The sequence below is a fragment of the Diadema antillarum genome, unplaced genomic scaffold, assembly GCF_040938485.1.
Source record: "Diadema antillarum isolate AM-2024a unplaced genomic scaffold, OU_Dant_1.0 seq00001536_RagTag, whole genome shotgun sequence".
NCBI classification, from domain to species: domain Eukaryota; kingdom Metazoa; phylum Echinodermata; class Echinoidea; order Diadematoida; family Diadematidae; genus Diadema; species Diadema antillarum.
Window position 1 is genome coordinate 512,880 of NW_027272268.1, and position 21,083 is coordinate 533,962.

General features: G+C 38.1%; 1 protein-coding gene across 1 annotated transcript; it reads right to left on the reverse strand.

Moving 5' to 3' along the window:
- Positions 1–315: 315 nt before the first annotated feature.
- On the reverse strand, positions 316–20,855 carry LOC139710507 (carboxypeptidase B-like). Its single transcript, XM_071622439.1, has 12 exons — positions 20,828–20,855; positions 19,738–19,822; positions 19,441–19,519; positions 18,422–18,541; positions 17,090–17,200; positions 16,655–16,753; positions 14,621–14,722; positions 7,231–7,338; positions 5,621–5,711; positions 3,313–3,518; positions 2,604–2,688; positions 316–506 (listed from the first exon to the last, which is right to left on the reverse strand). The coding sequence occupies exons 1-12, from the start codon at positions 20,853–20,855 to the stop codon at positions 316–318; spliced, it is 1,305 nt and encodes a 434-aa protein (XP_071478540.1).
- Between the last annotated feature and the right edge of the window lie 228 nt (positions 20,856–21,083).

A 21,083-nucleotide genomic window follows, 5' to 3' on the forward strand; every position in this document is an offset into this window, starting at 1 on the left:
TTTTGTCTCAATTTTTTGTTTTATTCCTCGCACACACTTCTTGCAATATGCTGTCTTAGCTGCTCTACGCCTCGATTCTTTCGTGTAATAATGCGTCATCTCCAACTATTCACTACATCGTATATTAAACTTTTTTTTCTTAGTGGATGAAACATTTCGGTCGTGGGGTAAATTGTCTCAGTTGCCGTCTGGAACAGAACAAATCGTGTCGAATTTTAAGAAATATCATGAAGAAAACAAACGCTACCGCGTATGTTACGTAAGTTGGACCCTAAAGTGCCTAAACCATGTGTGGCGTCATGAGGAATAACTGCTTTACGCGTACTCGTTAACGAGTTGTTGTCCCAGAGTCTTCATACCAGCGAAGATTTCTTCAGCTGTAGGTTGGATCTGATTGGCTGGAAGTTCGAAGCCATATCTTCCTTGATCTCGAAGTTCCACCAAATAGCTGTATAACACGCCGAGCGAACCGTAGCCGAAATCCTCACTAGCGCCAGTAGCTGGGTCTACATAACGTAAATATGATTCAGGGGGAAGTTTCATTTTAGGCTACGGTCACAACTCAGAGCTGCGACCGACCGATTTATAGCCTGCTCGGTCGCCGCTGAAATTTTGGCACCGCCCAGCAGTTTTTGGAGATGTCGAGCAGGCTATAAAACCCCACCGATGCCCGAGCCATGCCCTGTCGATTTCCCGTCGGTCACCGGCCGATTTTAGGTAAAAATTTCTGAAATTTGGGGATCTTCTCCGCGCAAAGACTGGCAGTCACCGAGCGATGCCCAATTGGCAACTGGACGATCTCCTACCGGCCACCGGCCGATTTTTAAGAAATCGTTCTTAAACGATGGGTGATCGATAGGTGGTCATCTATCGGTGTCCCGTAGGCGTACTGGCGGCCGTCCGCCGGTCTCTGCCGGAAATTTCTCACCAGCTACCTGGGTTTATACCTATATGAAACAGTGATTTGTCATGTGATACTTGATTAATTAATTAAGATAAAACTCGAGGCTAAAGATTCAAGAGTTAAATTACCAACCACCAAACCTCAGTTATGTGAAACCACAGATAACTAGAAATTAGGGAATCAAACCAAGGGACGAAAACCCAAGATGGAACAAAGATTAGAATAGATTAGAATTTTCCAAGATATCTTTGCTTGCCTCTATATTTAACAGTATTTTTCTTTTCCTATTTAATTTCATATTTTCATTCCCCCATCTCTTGTCATTCATGACTTCTTCAATCAATAGGTCTTTAGTATAGTCTATATGTATATATATATATATATATATATATATATATATATACATATGTATATATTTAACGGTAGTTTTATTTTCCCATCTAATTTCATATTTTCAATTCCCCAGCTCTTGTCATTCGTGATTTCTTCATTCAATAGGTCTTTAACTAACTTTTAGCATCTCTCTTGCCCAAAGTGGTTGTCCATGTCTTCCATGTCCCTCATGTTGGTTGCCGAGATGATGAGATGCTGAAATTTTGGTGGGGTTACTTTGCCTCTATCCCTCCCCCTGCTTCTTTGACATTATTGCCCTGGCATCTCTTCCCCATCTAGTCCCTGGTTTCCTTCAGTGCTACTGTCATTTTTATCTTAACATTTTTAGTCCCTAAATCGCTCGACGGCGACTGCTCTATCTATTCCCTTGGTTTTCTTCTGTGCTTTTGTCATTTTTTGTCTCTATTATTTTTGTTCCCTAAATCGCTCGGCGGTGACTGCTCGATTAGGTCAGTGCCTGGGCGGTTGCCGCTCGGACACCGAGCACAATTTTGGGCAGCGAGTGGAAACTGGTCGGTCGCCGCTGAAATTTTAACTCCGCGTTAAAACTTCAGCGGCGACCGACCGATGCCCTAAAAAATCAGTGGTGCCTGGTCGGTCACTGGTCGATCACCGGTCCGACCGAAAATTGGCTAAAAACTCGCCGACCGGTCGCCGAGCAGGCTGATTTGGGGAGTTGTGACCGTAGCCTGAGGGAGCCAATAGCGTCCTCTGTAACAAGCCTGCAAAAGCCTTCATACACGCCATTTCTTGAAATGAGTATATACATTAAGGCAAGACTTATCAATTATGACAATTAACACACGTATAAGTCAACTTTAAAAGAAATACGTTCGTTGTCACAAAAGAAGATTAAAATGTTTTGAAAAACTTACTTGCTCTAACCCATTTTACCGTCTTGTAATTAATACATTGTTAAATCTGAATTTCACTGCATGTATCATATCAGAGAAAGATAACCTTAAACTGGTATAAGATCAGAGGTATATGTACAAATTTTGAGAGCGAGAGAGCAACTCGAGGTTTAATCATCGATGACATCTTCTTACTTATCTAAGAATTAGTTACAGATTTAGGAATAAAGAGGTTTTATAAAATTCTGCAACAAAAACGATTACAATATGAAATGACTGACTTCTCTCAATTCTTCAAAATACTACAGTGAATAGCAAAATCTTATTAAAAATGCAGCATTAAAGATGACATGAATATGGCCAGGTATTTGTAGGGTTAAAATATTACTGGATACAGCAACCTAGCCAAACTCCGAAGAAGTTGAAAAGTTAAAGAAGTTTCAGGTACATACACAAGTCGGGGCCAGATTCTCCTACAAAGTAGCGCTTTCCGTGCACAGAGCTGATGGATTTTTCAATCTGTACAGCGACATTATACTGAAGCATCACATGAAAAGAAACAAGGAGGAAACACATTAAGATGATGAACAAAGTACATGTACATACATTGACGTGACGCGACTTAATAACATCAGCAGGTTCATAATGCCAGTAACCAGAGAAACGAATGTTTGTTTTTTATTTCAACAATTCCACAAGTAGTGAATGTCAATCATAATCTGGCTATCGGTACGGTGATTCAATGACAGGGTGACCATTTTCTGTATGTAAACCTAATGTTAAATATTAGACGCATTTCACCCAAACGTTCACCTCAGCGGTCAGACAAAATGTGCTCAATAACCAAGTCACAATCTCTGTTTCTCTCAAACCATATTTCTCAGTGTTCTTTGGCCGTCTTCAGTGAGGTTGGCACATGATACTGTTGGCGCACAAAGCTCTCGCGAAATATGTGTATTTTTATGTTTGCAACTTGAAAAAGTCCAACTCTTGTGCATTTTTCACAAATCGTGTGTCCCCCTTCCTGTCATTAATGTCACATTATTTTCTTCTCACTCAAGCAGCCCTGCGAGGGTATATGCCTTCTAGCAGGCACACAGGTTTGGAAGAAATAATTAACAAATTTTGCCATAACACATTGAATTCCAAGAAAACTCAAACCTGTTGATCTCTGTCTGGGTGGGCGGTCAGCTTTCTGTCGGTGTATCCCCATGGATGGAGCCAGTACTGCCCGTAAGCATGAAAGTCGATGTAGAGCTTCAGGTTGCTGCCAAAGCTGGTTAAGAAATCCTTAGAGCCACTGGTCTCGGGTTCGCTCAGGGCACTCGGTCCTTGGTAGTCCTGGACACACTTTGAATTTCCAGCGCCTGTTGCCCAACAGATACACGGAAAGGGACATGAGAGAATGCCTGAACTAACTTTCTGTTTAAAAGAAAAAATAGCCGAAGACGCATTAACAAACAAACAAACAAATACACACACACACACACACACAAAAATCAGTTTATTACACCATGTACTTTGGCTTTGACGACCAGCTTCTCTTTCCATGAACTCATGATAATTTAAAGAAATGTTAATATATAGATGCCTTGTACCTTGTACCTTGTAGTACTTATCCCCGAAGACCTCCGCTAGGAAGGGTAACTCAGGGCTGACGAGAGTGGTAGCACAAGTTTATTTTGCTTTGTTGAGAGCTTTGATTTTTTTGTTTGGTTTTGAAGACTTCTGTACTCTTGGAAAATATTATTTCTTTTGGGAGGTCGTTCCGGAGGAAAATTACATCTGGGAAGAATGAGTTTACTAGCTGGCTTGTGGAGAGGAAGGTTGATACGGCGCGCGGCGTACTGCTCGTCGTGTGTTCGAAGGTGTGGTAGAGTCGATCTTTAACTGTTTTGGAGCAGTGATGGAAGTTCCTTCTTATGAAGTCTAAGGCCCTTGCACCCTTGTTGATGGAGTGTTGGGTCTGTTTATCATGTTTTCTATGTAGGAATCCTAGATCCCTAAGTACTGGTGACTGTCGACTTCTTGGAGGTGTTCGCCAAGGAGTGTGTACTTGGTATGCCCTGGGTCGCGTTTTCAGATTCTCATAACGGAGCATTTCGTTGCATTGAATTTCGTTCCCCATGTGTTTGCCCATGTGACTAGATTGTCAAGATCTTCTTGCAAGGATTTTTCGTCTGAGGAGTTAGATATTGTACCGTAGACTATGCAGTCATCTGCAAACAACATCACTGTGCTGTTGACTGCATCTGGGAGGTCGTTCATTATACAAGATGAACAAGTGGGGACCGAGCACAGTGCCTTGTGGTATACCGCTCAGTACTGGCTTCCAGTCGGATGTTTTACCGTTGACAACTGTACTTTGGTGACGGCATGTCAGGAAGGATTTCATCCAGGCAAGGTTGTTGTTGCGGATACCGTACATGTGAAGCTTCTGTAGTAGCTTCTGATGTGGAACGACGTCAAAAGCTTTACTGAAGTCGAGGACGGCAATGTCACATGTATCTTTGTTCTTGTAGTTTGAGGCAAGATCATGGATAGTAGCTACCAGTTGGGTTGCACATGATCTACTCGGTCTGAAGGCATGCTGGTAATCAGTGATGATCGAGTTTGTGGAAAGGTGTTTCATCAGTTGGCTGTCCATTATATGTTCCATCTACAGCATAACACTAGTTAAAGATATAGGACGGTAATTAGCTGGTTCGTTCTTGTCGCCCTTCTTGTAGATAGCAGCAATATTGGCTTTACGCCAGTCTTCAGGTGTCCTTGGTCATAGGATTATTTGAATATAAACTGGAGGACCGGGGCTAGTTTTTTCGGCTGCGAGTTTCAGGATACGATTTGGAATATCATCCGGGCCTGCTGCCTTTGAAACATCTAATCTATTCAACAACTTTATATACCTGGTTATTGTCCTTAGTGAAGGCACTTTGGAATTGTTCGGCCAGTGTGTCCGCTTTCCCTTGATTATCAGAGACAGTACGGTTTCCAGACCTAAGACTTCGGATTCCTACGTTATCCTTCTGTGTAGTTTTAATGTACTTCCAAAACTGTTTATTACCTGCCTTAGATAGGTTGGATATGTATGCCCGTTGTGCATTTCTGAGTTTCTTATTGACTGTCCTCTTAATCTGCTTGTATTTGTCCCATCTATCTTGCCCTCCGAGGTTCTTTGCCTTTAGATAGCATTTCTCCATTTTACGACACAGTCTCTTGAGTTTAGATGTAAGCCAAGGAACATGTGGTTTGCCGGACGTGACTTTTGAAAGTAAATGATGGTTGATCAGGTCATGCATCAATTGTCTCTGAAGTTACACCAGTTTTCTTCGACTGTTTTACTGGTGGGGTTTGAGTTCAGGAAGTTTTCGCAGAATTTTTGTGCATCCGCTTTAAGCTTGTCTTCAATTTTGAAATCTTCTGCAGAACTAAAACTAAGATAAAATAGATCCTACTCTACAACACTCACCACCCCACTGATAGTCGAAATTCCTATTGAGATCGACGCCTTTGCATCCACCATTGTTCAGGTTACGGTTCTTGCGCCACATACGGTCATCCTACATGAAGGTATTTGATGAGAAATAATATGGACACATGATTATATTAGATGGATCAGTGTTCAATGAAATGGTTTCAGCAGTATTTTATGACTTTCTACCGACATCAATGGAAATGATAACAATCAACTGGTATATTATGTTAATTGATATGCTGCAAGTCATTGCTTCGATAACAATTGATAATCAGTATGACACATAAATTATCTGTTGCAACGGATTGACAAATTGCCCTACATCGATGTCATGTATTTTGAATGAATTATCTGCTTGACAATTTAAATTGCAAATTCTTCGGGATGTTTCTTTGATATGTCTTGCAAAATGTAAATATATGTTTGCATTGGGGGATGATGGTGGGGGACTATTGACCTTCGACTCCTGGCCAGTTCGGGGGCCCTTGTAGATGAAAAGATATACTTTGGGGTAACGCTTTGTCACACGTGAGAGGGTGCAACACTTTAACAACCATACTTGGGTTAAAAGTATTGAAATACAAAAATGCAAAAACAAAATAATTATAGCTAAATACTACTTGCTAGAAAAGCACTCAGAGAGCGCAGACCTCCGCCAAGCAGCTTATATCCATCCATACACGCATGCTGATAATCACCCAATTTTCCGATGAATATGATGAAGAAGCCTTGTGTTTACCTCATCAGCTTCCTGCTGCGCGGCGCCTTGAGCTGCTGAGCACGCTCTTTGTTAGTGCGCGTATGCAAACCTCAATACGATCTCCAAAGTTAATTGATCCTATTATCACTACCACAATTAAATCACCTGTTCCTTGTGTCATTATCATTTTTCATGCATGTTTCATCCAAAGCCTTCCACAACTTTTTAGGTTATTTTGCAAACAGGGAAACAAACCAATGCTGAAAAAGAAATAAACTCCTGAGCGGAGGTGATAATGATTATAACAAAATAGACAAAATTGACACAAAGTCCCGCGTGTTTCATTGTTTTTTAACGATGAAATACACCATATTTGATGTTACGAATAGATTGTCAGCTTACAAGGATTTTCTGTCCTCTCTCTCCTTTCTAAATCGGCCTATATAATTGTCATTCCTGCAGGTCATATGTTTGAAAAATTTATTATGTATCCACTGGGAAGACACACGTTGGTAGCCACTCAAATGAGCTAGGCGATACGTCTAGTGTGACTTAATCCTCAATACTGACAAACATCACGTGTCTTGAGGATATTGCAAAGAATTTAAGTGATATTTTACTTATTTCAACATTAGCATCGATACGGTGTCAATCTTGCAGCTACATACTCGTATTTTGTTGCACATAGTTACGCATTACCCTCTCATTCCTTATTCAATCATTAAAATCAGTCAATGTTATCAACTATAATCAGGCAGCTGATAACGATTATACGTTTCAAAGAAATAGATACATATATAACGCCAAGAACGACAACCCCTCTCACAATGATACAAACGGCCTCCCAAAGATACATTTTACACTATGTAGGCTTTTAATAGTGACATAAAACTTCAAGCCTCACCGTGTGGCTGTACTTGTAACCATCAACGTTGAAGACAGGGACAATGATCCAAACGAAATTATCCAACATGCTGGTCACGGTGTCGTCATTCCCATAGCTCTCAATGAACTGTGGTAGACAAAATCGGTCACGTAAACAATGATATCAAATAAATTCGATTTGTCACTATACCATGCATATGTTATTAAAGTATTGTTCACATTCATTCATTCATTCATTTATTTCATTTCCACACGAGTACTTGCTTCAGTCAAAGGCTGTTCTTTCACATGTCCATGCATCTTGTTCTCGACAAGAGTTACAAAGAATTAAAGTTTTCTGAAACCGGGTAACTACTTCGACCATTCTTGAGAATATCTAAAGACGTGCTTACACTGTGTCCGTCAAATTACCGTTCGAATTCCCTATATTTTCATGATATTTGTTATTGCATGATTTTCCAAACTTTGCTGGGTTTTGTTTGTTTGTTTGTTTCTTTGGGTGTGTGTGTGTGTTTTTTTTGCATCACCGTCTATATAGAGTTGTGCATTGGAGTCGTTTTATGCCTACTTATCTCCCAGTCTCAGATAAGTAGGATTCAAGATTCCTCGATTCCTCGATATCCTTTACAACAGAAAAAAAGTACACTAAGCGTTTCAGTTGAGATCTGAATCATATGACGCAAACTACATCATGTACTATATAGTGATAGTGATGCTTATCATTAACTGCTGTCAACGAGTTCACGATCCAACGGCAGTGAAACTTAATCACTGATTTCAGTCGCATTTAGTAATGTCCAGGCCTATTTACATACATTTCCGTCAACCTCTTCAACCAGTCAAAAGGGATACCATAGATCAAGTTGTGTTCGTGATGCATTCTCATAAATATGAAATAGGCCTAGTTAGAGCAAAGATGCTGAAATTATGATACAGTGTAGGATGCCAAAATTTTAGAAGGCATAAGCTATACTTTTCTTCTTCTTTTCTTTAACAGGAAATCGAAGTCAGCATATCCGAACTCACATATTATTCTAAGCTTTATAAATCGCCTCATTTCTGTTTAGTTTCCATTTTGCGTCTCATTGTTATGGTGCATTTCGTGTTTGTAAGTTCGATTAATCGATAATATTTACAAACTCTTATTAATGTTATTAACTTTTTAGTATTTTTGTAATGCACTGCTAGTATTGCGCTGGGACCCATCATAAATAATATGCTAGTGAAAGAGTAAGATTGTGGTCAGCGTGGCGAGTCGAAAGTTCGGCAAGAAGAAAGAACGTATCAACGTCCATGGCACTTGGCTCAGCAGTTCACGGCAGATGATGGTTCACATTGCCTTATCTTTAGCCACACGTGTCGCGAGCCACACAATGGCAGGACATTCAAGTCGACCTTCTGACAAGGTTAACGCGATTTTTAGAAATAAGAAAGAAGAAAATAAGACTCTACTGAAAATTAGATATCAGCTTATGTTCGGTTTAGGGGTTTCAATTCTCTCTATGTAAACAACGGAATTCTGCAGGAAGAACATTGAACGATTTTTTTTCGATGATCGGATCACAGAAAATTGTCCGTCTTGAGCAATAACGAATTAGTTGATAGGTTCGTTAGCCATCAGCTCATTTTACAATAAATAATTAATAGATTACGCGTTACCTCTGAACGTCACTTTAAATTGACAAAATATAGGCCTAATGACGAAATAAATATGTGAGTTATATATTATGTCTCATGCAGCCATTGCAGGGCTACACTATAGCTAGAAGTGCGAATATGTAGAGACAGAACCCAAACATCTCAAAAACTGCTGAAATGTATTCCCTACATTTACATTCAATTCAACAGCTTTAAGTTGAATTAGATCCGACCTTTGTGTCCTCCCAAACCCCAAGCCGAGGTCCTGGCGTTCGCGTGCCATAGGGCGACCTCACATGACCACGGAACACGACGATCCTATCGCTGGAGCAAATATTAAATTGCTGGAGAGTGTTATCGTGCAATTAAGTTTCAAGTGTTTACAAATGGTTCATTTTTCATCCTCACTGAGTGATAACATGGTCAAAACGACATGCCAAATTAAGTGGCGCGCTGCTCTGCAGTTCACGACATAATTATGATGGTTCACATCGGCTTATCTTTACCTACACGTGTCACGAGCCACAAAGGGTAAAGCAAGTCGACCTTCTGACAAGGTAAACGCGATTATAAGAAAAAAGGAAGAAAGAAATAAAGCTCCCCAAGAAGTTAAGTACAACGTGTGTCAGCTTATGGGTTTACATTTTCTCGCATATCGGAATTCAGCAGAAGGAAACTTGAACGATTTTTCTACGATCGGATCACACAGAAATGTTGTCTCTATTGAGCAATAACGAGTTAGTTGATGGGCCCGATAACCCTTACCTCACATTTCAATACTGAATTTGATTATTTAATCTGAGGGTCACTTGGAATTACAACAACAACAACAACAACAACAACAACAACAACAACAACAACAACAACAACAAATCTGTGGGCCGTGATGGTCGTGTCTCATGACGGGCTGCACAAGAAGTGCGAATATGTAAATAGAACCCAAACCTCTCAAAAACTGCTGAAATGCATATAGTGGAGCGGCATAGCCGAACAATTGTGCATTTTGTGATAAAAGCACCAAATTTCGTACACAGGTTGACAATCATGTTCAGATTAAATTTAGATATTGGGCCATCGTAAATAGCGCCCTCAACGTCCATGGCAGCCATTTTTCAAAATGGCTCCCATAAATGCCATTTTTTTGTAAATTTTACTAATGTTAGGAGGCAAAAGTCAATAAGATTTTGCTTACATATGGGAAATTACATTCAAAATAAATCTAGATATTTGGCCATCGGAAATAGCGCCCTCAACGGCCATGGCAGCCATTTTTTAAAATGGCCGCTATAAACGCCATTTTTGTCGAAAGATTTGCTAACATCAGATGGGAAAGCCAGTAAGATTGCAAACAAGTGGGAAATTGCATTCAGAATGAATTTAAATATTTAGTCATTGTTAATTGCGCCCTCAACGTCCATAACAGCCATTTTTCAAAATGGCTGTCATATGTGCCACTTCTACAATAACTTTGCAAATTTCAGAAGAGAAAAGTTAATAACATTTTGCCAGCAAATGTTGATTACATTCAAAATAAATCTAGATATTGGGGCATTGATCGGAAATTGCGCCCTCAACGGCCATGGGAGCCACTTTTCAAAATGGCCGCCAAAAATGCCATTTTTTGTAAAAAATTGCAAATTTCAGAAGGGAAAACCAATAATTTTTTTGCAAACAAGCCGCAATGGGAAATTACATCCCAAAATAAATCCAGATATTGGGCCATTGGAAATTGCGCCCTCAATGGCTATGGCAGCCATTTTTTCTTTAATGGGCACCATATAAGTGCCACTTTTTCATTTTTGGAAAATGGCTAATTTCAGAAGGAAAAGTTAATGAAATTCTGCATATATATGGGGAATGACATTCAAAATAAATCTCGATATTGGGCCATCGGAAATTGCGCCCTCAACGGTCCTTGCAGCCATTTTTCAAAAACAATGCTATTTTTTTTTTTTACATTTTGCAGATGTCAATAAGAATTTCCACAAATTATAGAATTACATTCAAAATGAATTTGACAATAGGCCATCCAAAATTGCACCCTCTTCGGTGGGTTAGTTCTAAATTCATTTTTTCAGTTTATTTCTAATTACAGTATTTCGCGTGTGTCGGCTAACAATATAGTCATCAAAAGTATGTGTTTTTTATGGAAACATAGCAAGCACAATCACTTTTATCGTAAATCGAAAGGCCATCGTATCTGTCTTAAGAAGTTACATGTTACATTATATATAAGTCTATAGTCCAATGTATTGAATGATATGGTGTTGCTGTCAAATTTAATACATGGCGCCATTGTCCCTGGATATTCATATTACTCTTTTTCGGAACTTTCTCATGTTTGCCACCTGAAATTTGCATTAAATCGCTGAATTTTAATCAAAAAGTGTAAAAGCTCCCTCGTTTGGGAGAGAGAAGCCCCTTTCCCATGGTCTCTTTCAGTACACCTCTGTGGACTTTTAAGTACATAGTAAAAAGGCACAAGCGCGGAACACTATGTACAATGTAGCACAAAAATGATGTAGCCGTTTACATTGTCCCTGTGTATTCGATTTTGTATTTTTATTTTAAACATGCAGAATAAGAGGTGACAGATCCCGCATTTCATCCATTGATATTGTCTATGAATATCGAGTTTTCTTACTTTTTAGATTGATAATTTGCAAATATTCCACAAAAGTGTGGACCAGATTGTTCAATTTCACTAGATTCAAAAGCTCCATCGTGTGGTGGTGGGAGTGGGGGGGGGGGGGGGCTTCATTATTGATGGGATATAATTGCTAAGCATTTGCCTTGTTTATTTTCATTGTTCCTCAAATGATTCCTTTAACACCACAATGCAGATTATATAATGTCTCTGTGAGTATTCTACTGCCTTCTCCTTATGAAATTAAGCAAATTTTCAAGACAAAAAAGAAAAGTGTATTGCTACCATTTTGACAAATTGGTGAAATGGCCATTGAGAACACAGCTTATGATGGCGCCATGTCTAAACTTCTTCGTATTTAATTGTCAACTTGCGCAAAAAGTTGTATTGCCTTCATCCAGCATTAGCACGCCTTTATTGAAGGAAAATGCCATCTTTGACAGCCATTTTGGAAAATGGCTGCCATTAACGATGTGAGCGGTTTTTTTTTCTTGAAAATTTGCAAAGGAACAATATCTAGAATTAATATAATCAAAATTTTTGATATTGTCAACCTGTATACAAAATTACATTGTCGTCTTTTTAGAAAAAAAAAACATCGACGGCAGCCATTCTTAAATATAAAGTTACCCTAGCTAGCTCCTGAGGACGCAATTCACCGATGGCCTAAATAATCTCTTTATATTTTGACACAGTTGTCAACTTGTGTGCAAAATCCTGTTGGCTTTTCCTTTTATGAATTCGCATTGTCTAGACATTTGAAATAATAATAAATGTTATCTACGGTAGTCATTTTGAAAAATGGCTTCTATGGCCGATGAGGACCCCTATTAAGATGGCTTGACATATTATTTGATTTTTAACATGATTTTCAATTTATGTACACATTTTGTTGACTTTTCTTTCTGAAATTGCCATTTTTTTAAACAAAATAATTTTAACAATGGCAGCCATTTTAGAATATGGCGGCCAAGGCCGTTGAGGGCACTAATCTAATACAAATATTCATTTCGATCATAATCTTCAAATTGTGTGCAAAATCTTATTGACTCTTTCTTTGTGAAATCAGGAAATCAAAAAAAAATCCACGGGGCCATTTTGAAAAATGGCTGCCATGGCCATTGAGGGCGCTATTTACAATAATGTAATACATAGGCCCTAGATGTATTTCAAACGAATTTTTAAATTGAGGGCAAGATCTTATCGATTTTCCTCCTGGAATTAGCAAATTCAGAAAAAAATGGTGGTATTTATGGCAGCCATTTTAAAAAATGGCTGCCATGGCCATTGATGGCGCTATTTACAATAATGTAATACATAGGCAATAGATGTATTTCAAACGAAATTTTTAAATTGAGTGCAAGATCTTGTCGATTTTCCTCCTGGAATTAGCAAATTCAGAAAAAAAAAGGTGTTGTTTATGGCAGCCATTTTTAAAAATGGCCGCCATTGCCGTTGAGGGCGCAATTTGCGATGGCCCAATATCTAAATCTATTTCGAATGTTATATTCCACTCGTTTTCAAACTCTTTTTGATTTTCCCTTCTGAAATCTTATAATTTTTACGAAAAATGGCATTTATGGCGGCCATTTTGAAAAATGGCTGCCATTCCCGTTGAGGGCGCAATTTGCAATGGCCCAATATCTAAATATATTTTGAATGTTATATCCCACTCAGTTGCAAAATCTTATAGATTTACCCCTCTGAAATTTGTCAATTCTTACGAAAAACATCATTCATGGCGGCCATGTTGAGAAATAGCTGCCATGCCCGTTGAGGGCGCAATTTGTGATTGCCCAATATTTAAATTTATTTTAAATGTTATTTCCCACTCATTTGCAAAATCATATAGATTTTCCCGTCTGAAATTTGTCAATTTTCACGAAAAACAGCATTCATGGCGGCCATTTTAAAAAGTGGCTGCCATAGCCATTGAGGGCAGAATTTGCGATGGCCCAATATCTAAATTTATTTTAAATGTTATTTCCCACTCATTCGCTCAATCTTATAGATTTTCCCGTCTGAAATTTGTATCTTTTTTACAAAAAATGGCATTTCTGGCGGCCATTTTGAAAAACGGCTGCCATGGACGTTGAGGGCGCTATTTACGATGGCCCAATATCTGAATTTATTTCAAATGTTATTGTCAACATGTGTACGAAATTCGGTGCTTTTATCATAAAATGCACAATTCCTCTCATTTTTCAAGCTATGCCGCTCCACTAATATTCCCTACATTTACATTTCAGTTCAATAGCTTTAAGTTTGATTGGATTCTACCTGTGAGTCCGCCCAAATCCCAGCCCTGAATTCTATTATGTCGTGGCGTTTACGTGTCATGGGGTGGGTTCACATGTCACACGACGACCTTATCAATAAAGCAGTTATTAAGTTTTGGTTCAAATTTGCACCCATCATGCGGCAGGCTTTTGAAAAGGAATTACGCCTCATCAAGAATCTCGGGTATATTTTATAGTTAAAATCATCATTTGGCTTTAAGATAAGTGGTACGCGCAACTGACGTAAGTTGCTCTTTACAACTGATAGACCTTTCGTGTTTTGCAGCCGAAAGCCTGTTATGGTATATTATATACAAAAAGAGTATCTGGTATATTCATATTCTTGGAGAGTGTCATATGCATGCAATTCAGTTCTACAATGAGTTTACTATCATTTTCTTTTGAATCTTGTCTGAACGATGGAGCATTATGGCCAAAACTTTGAAAGAGGGGGAACGATGATTAAAAATCAACTCCAGTTAATCACAACAGAACGCGTGATTTTTGCCTCGGTGTACAGAATAACCACCAAAAGCATACTGTTCGGCACAGCTATGATATCTATCAATCGATGGCAGTTATATTCGTAGAAAGTACTCGTCGAATTGACTGATCGGAGTTTATCGTGTTTTACAATTTTATGAAATCATGCATGTCCTTACAGGGATTGACTCGTATGACATGAAATATTACGACACTGAATTTCTGTTGATGATATTTTCTCATGTTGCATACCAGGATATTAAATTCCCCTTTCTTATTTGTTTTTCTATATGGTCTGCAAAATAATGTGTTATAGATACATTTGCTTAATAAGAGAAATTTTGAATAGGACGACTTCTCACCATTCTGACCATGTTTATCATGGTCGCTACACTGATCCATTCTCGTGCGTGGATACCACCTTGAATGTAAGCTACGTTGGTCGCTGAAGACGACATGTCAATCTTGAAGAGGAATGCGGTTTTGAATAAAAATCAAAAGAAAGACATTTAATACTTGCCTTAGCTCTTTGTATTGGCAACGAAACTTTGATGAAAAATTATATATTCATGATGTGTTACCATAAAATGCCTTGTACATAACTGTCATTGCAGGAAGAGGCTGAAAACACTGCAGAAAACACTGTAATGTTGCTCGTATTTCCTAGTGGATAGTGCAGAGCACGCATAGAACAGTTTACTCACTGCAACTCTGTTAATTCTGACATTCTGTATCTGAAATGTGGTGTTCCACAGGGATCCATTCTAGGCCCACTTTTATTTATCATCTATATAAATGACATTTGTGATGTTTCAACAATCTTGACCTACACCTTATTTGCTGATGATACCAGTGTTTTCTTATCTCATCGTGATGTTCGACCCCTTGAACTCACTATTAATTCAGAATTACCAAAGCTAACATCATGGTTCAGAAGTAACATACTATCTCTGAATGTGCAGAAGACTAATTTCATTCACTTTAAAGGGAGGAAATGCTCAGGTGCTCAACAAATTAATGTCAATCTAGATGGTACCCACATTGAAAGGAAAACATGTACAAAGTTCCTTGGCGTATATATTAATGATAAACTTAATTGGAGTGACCATGTGAATCATATCGCTACACCGATATCCCGCAATATTGGTATATTATATAAAGTAAAAAGTTTTGTTTCTGACAAAGTACTTTTGATGTTATATAACACTCTTATCTTACCTCATATTTCGTATTGTAATATTCTGTGGGCAACGTCAAAGAGTTTGACAGATAATATCCTTTTGTTGTAAAAGAAAGCTGTTCGCATATGTACAGGGTCTGGTTTCCTAGAACATGCAGACCCATTGTTCTTGAAATTAAAATGTTTAAAAGTAGATGATATACATTTCCTACAGACTGCCCTCTTCATGTTTCGTTCTAAGCAAGACCTATTACCTGTCTCTTTTTCGACAATGTTTCAACTTAACAGTGCAGTTCACTCGTATCCCACGAGACAAGCATCAGATATACATTTAGTGAACCCTGGTACTGCACTAGCCTATAAATCAGTCAGACATAGCGGTTCTGATGTCTGGAATGCGCTACCTTAGCATGTTCGTAATTTACAGAAAAATAGTTACTTTCAAAAGATCAAACATACACTGTATTCTATTATCAGCTTCACGCTGAACTCCTGGATACTATTAACTATCAAACTTGCTGTGATCATATATTTCCCCTGAAATCGACATTTGAATGGGATTTATGAGAAATTAAATCAATGTAATCAGTATAATTTGCTTATAATGACTTGACACTTTAAACTTTTTCTTGCTCTCTCTTGTCAATGTCCGACAGGACAAATAGGCACCACACATGCATTTCTTCTTTCCCCCTCATGTACCCATGCTCTCTTTGTAAATACCCCCCCCCCCCCCCATCTCCTATCAAGTATCATTTAAACTATTTGCAAGCATATAGATTGTGTGCACGGGGGTTGCAACGATTTTCAAGCTTTAAGCTTATGTTGCAATTCCTTTGCGTGTTCGTTACCTTGAATAATGTAGTGGAGTTGTATAATATCCTGTAACTGCTTCTTATCAATGTATACTTATTGTATATATTCTGTCTTGGCTATATGAGATGTACTTGCATACATTTGTATGCATTCCTATTTTGTGAACACGCATGAAATCTTGAATAAATAAATAAAAAAAAAAACTCAAGAATTTCAAATTTCATGAGACGTTAGATCAACCGTAACGGACAAGCTCCTGAAAGATGTCACATTGTTCTGTTCTTACTGCTTTTGCAATCCACATTTTCAGAAAGATTGACAATGCTGTATCTAAATGTCTGCATTATTACTTTGAGTTTGCATTCAATGCAAGTCGAAGAAGTGATGCTCATGGTTATACCCTTAATCCATAGACTGTCTCTTTCTCGTAGGTCGTAGTAACGGGAATTTTCGTCACACCAGGGTTGGCGCTAGCAAAGTCGGACATCCAAGCATCAATCTATAAGAAACATTAAGAGCACATATAGAAGATGAAAAAATTTGTGAAAATATCAATTTTAAGATAACGTTTAATTGCACCAGCTAACAAAGAGTGTGAGAGAGAGAGAGAGAGAATCGGTATTCATACAAAGTTTCCCAAATATTAAATAATTTAGGAAATTGTGGAAATAAAATTTAGAAAACGTTTAGAAAAATCAGACCACAAATATTAGATATGATTGTTTTAAAAACCATAATTTCAATATAGTATTTCATCTTCAGCATACAACTGTTTCATCCCTTCAATTTTCAGTTTACACACACACACACACACACACACACACACAAAACTCACTTTGCTGTACTCATTGTAGGTGAAATAGTCGAAGTCTTCTGGCCGTAAGACGCCCTTTGCTCGTACCATCTCTGCTGCCTCTTCGTCAATAAGAGATTGCACATCCGAGATCTGTAAGTCCAAAGAAAAATATATCTGGATGATGCTTATTGACAGACAGATACATGTACTTTTAAATTTTCTTACACATGGCTACGTATACTCTGCCGTCAGAGTCTTGAAGTAGGTCTACAGTCGTCCTAAGTTTTAATCGGCATAACAAACAATTCTAGATTCCAGAAGCCCCAACGAAACTTTCATCTGGGAACGGGATGGCAATGACCCAGAACTGTCATGATCATCGTTATACACTGTTATATTGCATATCATATCTGATGAGCCACTTTTTTTTATCTATTTGCCAATGGGTCAATATACATTATTATGCACACTCGTTTTACTTCTGAATTTTCTTGTGGAATGGTACACTGTACTCACATTCAAGGTACCCTCCCCCGCCTATCAGATTTATTTAGATACAATTGTACTTTCAAGTTGAATGGCCTGACTTGATAAAACGTAAAAAGTGGAACGGACAACAGTCTTTTTCCGCACGCACTTTAGAAGTAGGCGACGAGGAGTCGTGAAAGGGAAATTCTCTTTAATTAATTTTGTCAGTTTTCATTTCACAAAGCACGCTGACACACTCCCCGTTTTTCGATTGCAATGTAGGAGTCCTAGCCTACCGGTAATTACTTCAAGCGATATTGCCTTCTTACTCTATACCTCAAACATGAATGCACAGTGAAAATAAACAACGTGTTATGCAGTATTGGATCGAGAGAGGGAGTCCTGTGTACGTATAGCCTACACAATGCCAAAGTATTATGAGTATGATAATTGATATGTATATCTTCTAGCTTGTCCTTAACAAAACGTGCATCGTGTCATTTCTGCCCATAGATATCTAACCTTTTAATTTTCTCCATCTTGAGGGTCTTCTACAATAAATCCAAGAAGCGTTTGTCAAATTGCAGCCTTCCCAACCTTTCCGATTGAAAAAAAAATGGGGATGATTTGGCTCAAAAGTAGAAAAGAAAGCGCTGTTCCCACAGGAGTGTGTACATAATAGTAACATTATTCAAATTCATGAAATTCTTCCGTCGAGGTGTTTTCATTGCAACTGATTGTCAATCAGTTGCAATAATAGTAAAATTGTCAAGAAAAATAAGGAAACTCCGACTTAAACAAAGGCTGGGAATGGTCAAAATCTATAGATTCTTTCTTCCAAATTCAGTCTAGTTTATGGGAGGTCTGCATTTGTCAGAAAGAACTGAAGCGGACGTGTGTTACCCAAGTTTCAATGGACAGCCCAGGCCGTGCGAAGGCTTGGAGTACGTCGAGGTGCAAGGCAGGAGGGACCATCACATCGACCGATTGACCAACTCTGGAAGGGCGCCTCCAGAAGTCCAGCTGCATTTCAGTTCAATTTCAATTCAACTTTATTTTCATTTCCATTAAATAAACAGGGAAAATCATATACAATGCATTAACAGAACATATTTGTAATAATTAAAAAAACCCCGTAAATTATAAAATACATGTGATCACGAGTAACAACATAAATTCATATTTTTAAGATGCATAATACAAGGATGGGAATGGAATGAAGGGTCCCACTAAAAAGCAAGGTTTGCACGGTATATGGGACCCTCAGAAGATACATAAGAAAATGAATAATGACTTAATAAAACTACAAACAGATATATGAAACATAATCAAAGAAACCAATGTCAGCTGACATGAAATCAAATTAGGAAGGAAAGAAAGAAAAAAAAGGAAAAAGGAGAAAAAATGAAACTACAACACGCGCCATCGTGGACACAAGTATTTAAAGCATTGTATCCGTGATTCACAACAGATGGCATTTTTTCTTTTTTTTTCAATGACCTCTTGTGAGACTAAGTGAATATAAACACGATTCTGAATTACAATTACAGTTTAATTGACATTTATTTCCATTCGTCAATAAAATTATCATCTATTACATTGGAACTGCATTGTTTGAATGAGTAAGTCAACTATTTCTGCCGTTAGATAATAATATAATTATGGAAATGATCGAGCGCATGATGATTAGTATAAACAACTTACAATATACGCATGCATGGTTTGCGTGTTTTCATCGTAGTTGCTTATTTGTTCGGTTATAACAAAATTTAGTTATGACAAAATAAAACTGTCATTCCCGAGGACTTCGTTATAGCGGGAGTGCACTGTACACGTCGGGCTAATACCAAACAGCCGAAAAGGTTGGCTTTATGTTAATGTGATACAGAGAAGTCAAAAGAACAGCGCCATCTGATATCTACCATTTCCCAGTTCGCGGCGACTTCCTTTATCCATTTGAGTTCTGTCTCACTCTTCGGTGTCATGCGAAACACCTTGTAGCTGTGGAAAACATAACACGAATCGTTTCAATATAAAAGGCGTGTGAGGAAATATTTATCAAAACAGAAATTCATCGTTTTTGCATAAACTTAAATTGCGGTTCTTTTTCAAGAGAAGATGACAATAATTACCAGGAACAATGAACTGACTGTGGCGGAAAGTGGAAAATGTTTGTATGCTCAAGTTCAGAGATAAATGAATAAGATGAGTGGACTCACTTGTCATAGCGAACCTTACAACTGAGAGGCAAGGCTGAGCAGACAGCCAAAATTGCAGCTAACACGAGCAGAGCGTATGGCAAGCCTTTTTTTACATTTAAAGTTAATTTCTGATATCACGAATTCCATTTTGTGATATCAAAAAAAAAATCAAATTTCTGATAACAAGAATGAAATTTGTGTTGTCACAAATTCCCGTAAGTGTAGCACATGAACTTAACTTGTGATATCACAAAATCCATTCTGGATATCACAAATTCAATTTGTTATATCAGAAATTCGAATTCGTGATATCAAAAATTCAATTTGTGCTATCACTGAATGAATTTGTGATATCAGAAATAACATTCAATTTGTGCTATCACTGAATGAATTTGTGATATCAGAAATGCGAATTCCTGATATCAAAAATAGGTTTCACTTGAAAAACCTAATGGTAATTCGTGATATCACAAAATGAATTTGTTAATATCACAAATTCGAATTTGTGAGATCACGAAATAAATTTGTGATACAGTATCACTAATTTGAATTTGTGATATCAAGAATTCTTATTTGTGATATCAAAAATGCGAAATTCTGATATAATAAAGTCCATTTTGTGATATCACAAACTGAAATTATTGATAAAACAAATTCGAATATTGCTTGCAGTAATTCACAAGGAATTCAACTTAATTTGAGCGTTAGTTGAGCGCAGAAATAGGGGAACGTGGGGCAAGATAGGACACGGGGCATGGATGGGACAATGCGATAACTATGTAAGTAAGCATCATAGGGTGCTGTAATCTGCACTGATAAAAAACACGCTGTCAGGAAGCCATCTTTACGCTCTGTGAAGCTGAGATTCTCTTGAGCTTTGGTGGACAAACGCAAAAATTAATATCGATGACGGCAGAATTTCTGCAACGAAGAAATGTATAGTATCCCTGGCATAATGAAGAAAGGTAGAACGTTGATATCGTGTGGTTTTTATAGTATATACATCAAGTTTATTTCAATTGTAGGCAGACTGTATGTCATGGCATGTATTGTGTAGAGCTTAGAAGTGTATAGTGTGTGTGTGCATGGGGCAGGATGGGACATCCACCTCGGGGCAGGATGGACGGGTGTCCCATCTTGCCCCATCATATTTGATGTGGTTAATGTATATGTTTGTTGGTTTTTTTTTTTCAGTTTAAAAATGGTCCGGAATTACAAGAGAAAGAGCGACCGTTTCAAGTGGAACACGGAAATATACGTCTTCATTGTTTGTCCCATCGTGCCCCACGTATGTGCATGGGGCACGATGGGACAGATTTGGCTATGTTGAGATGGCTATTACGTAAAATAAAAGAAGGCAATTA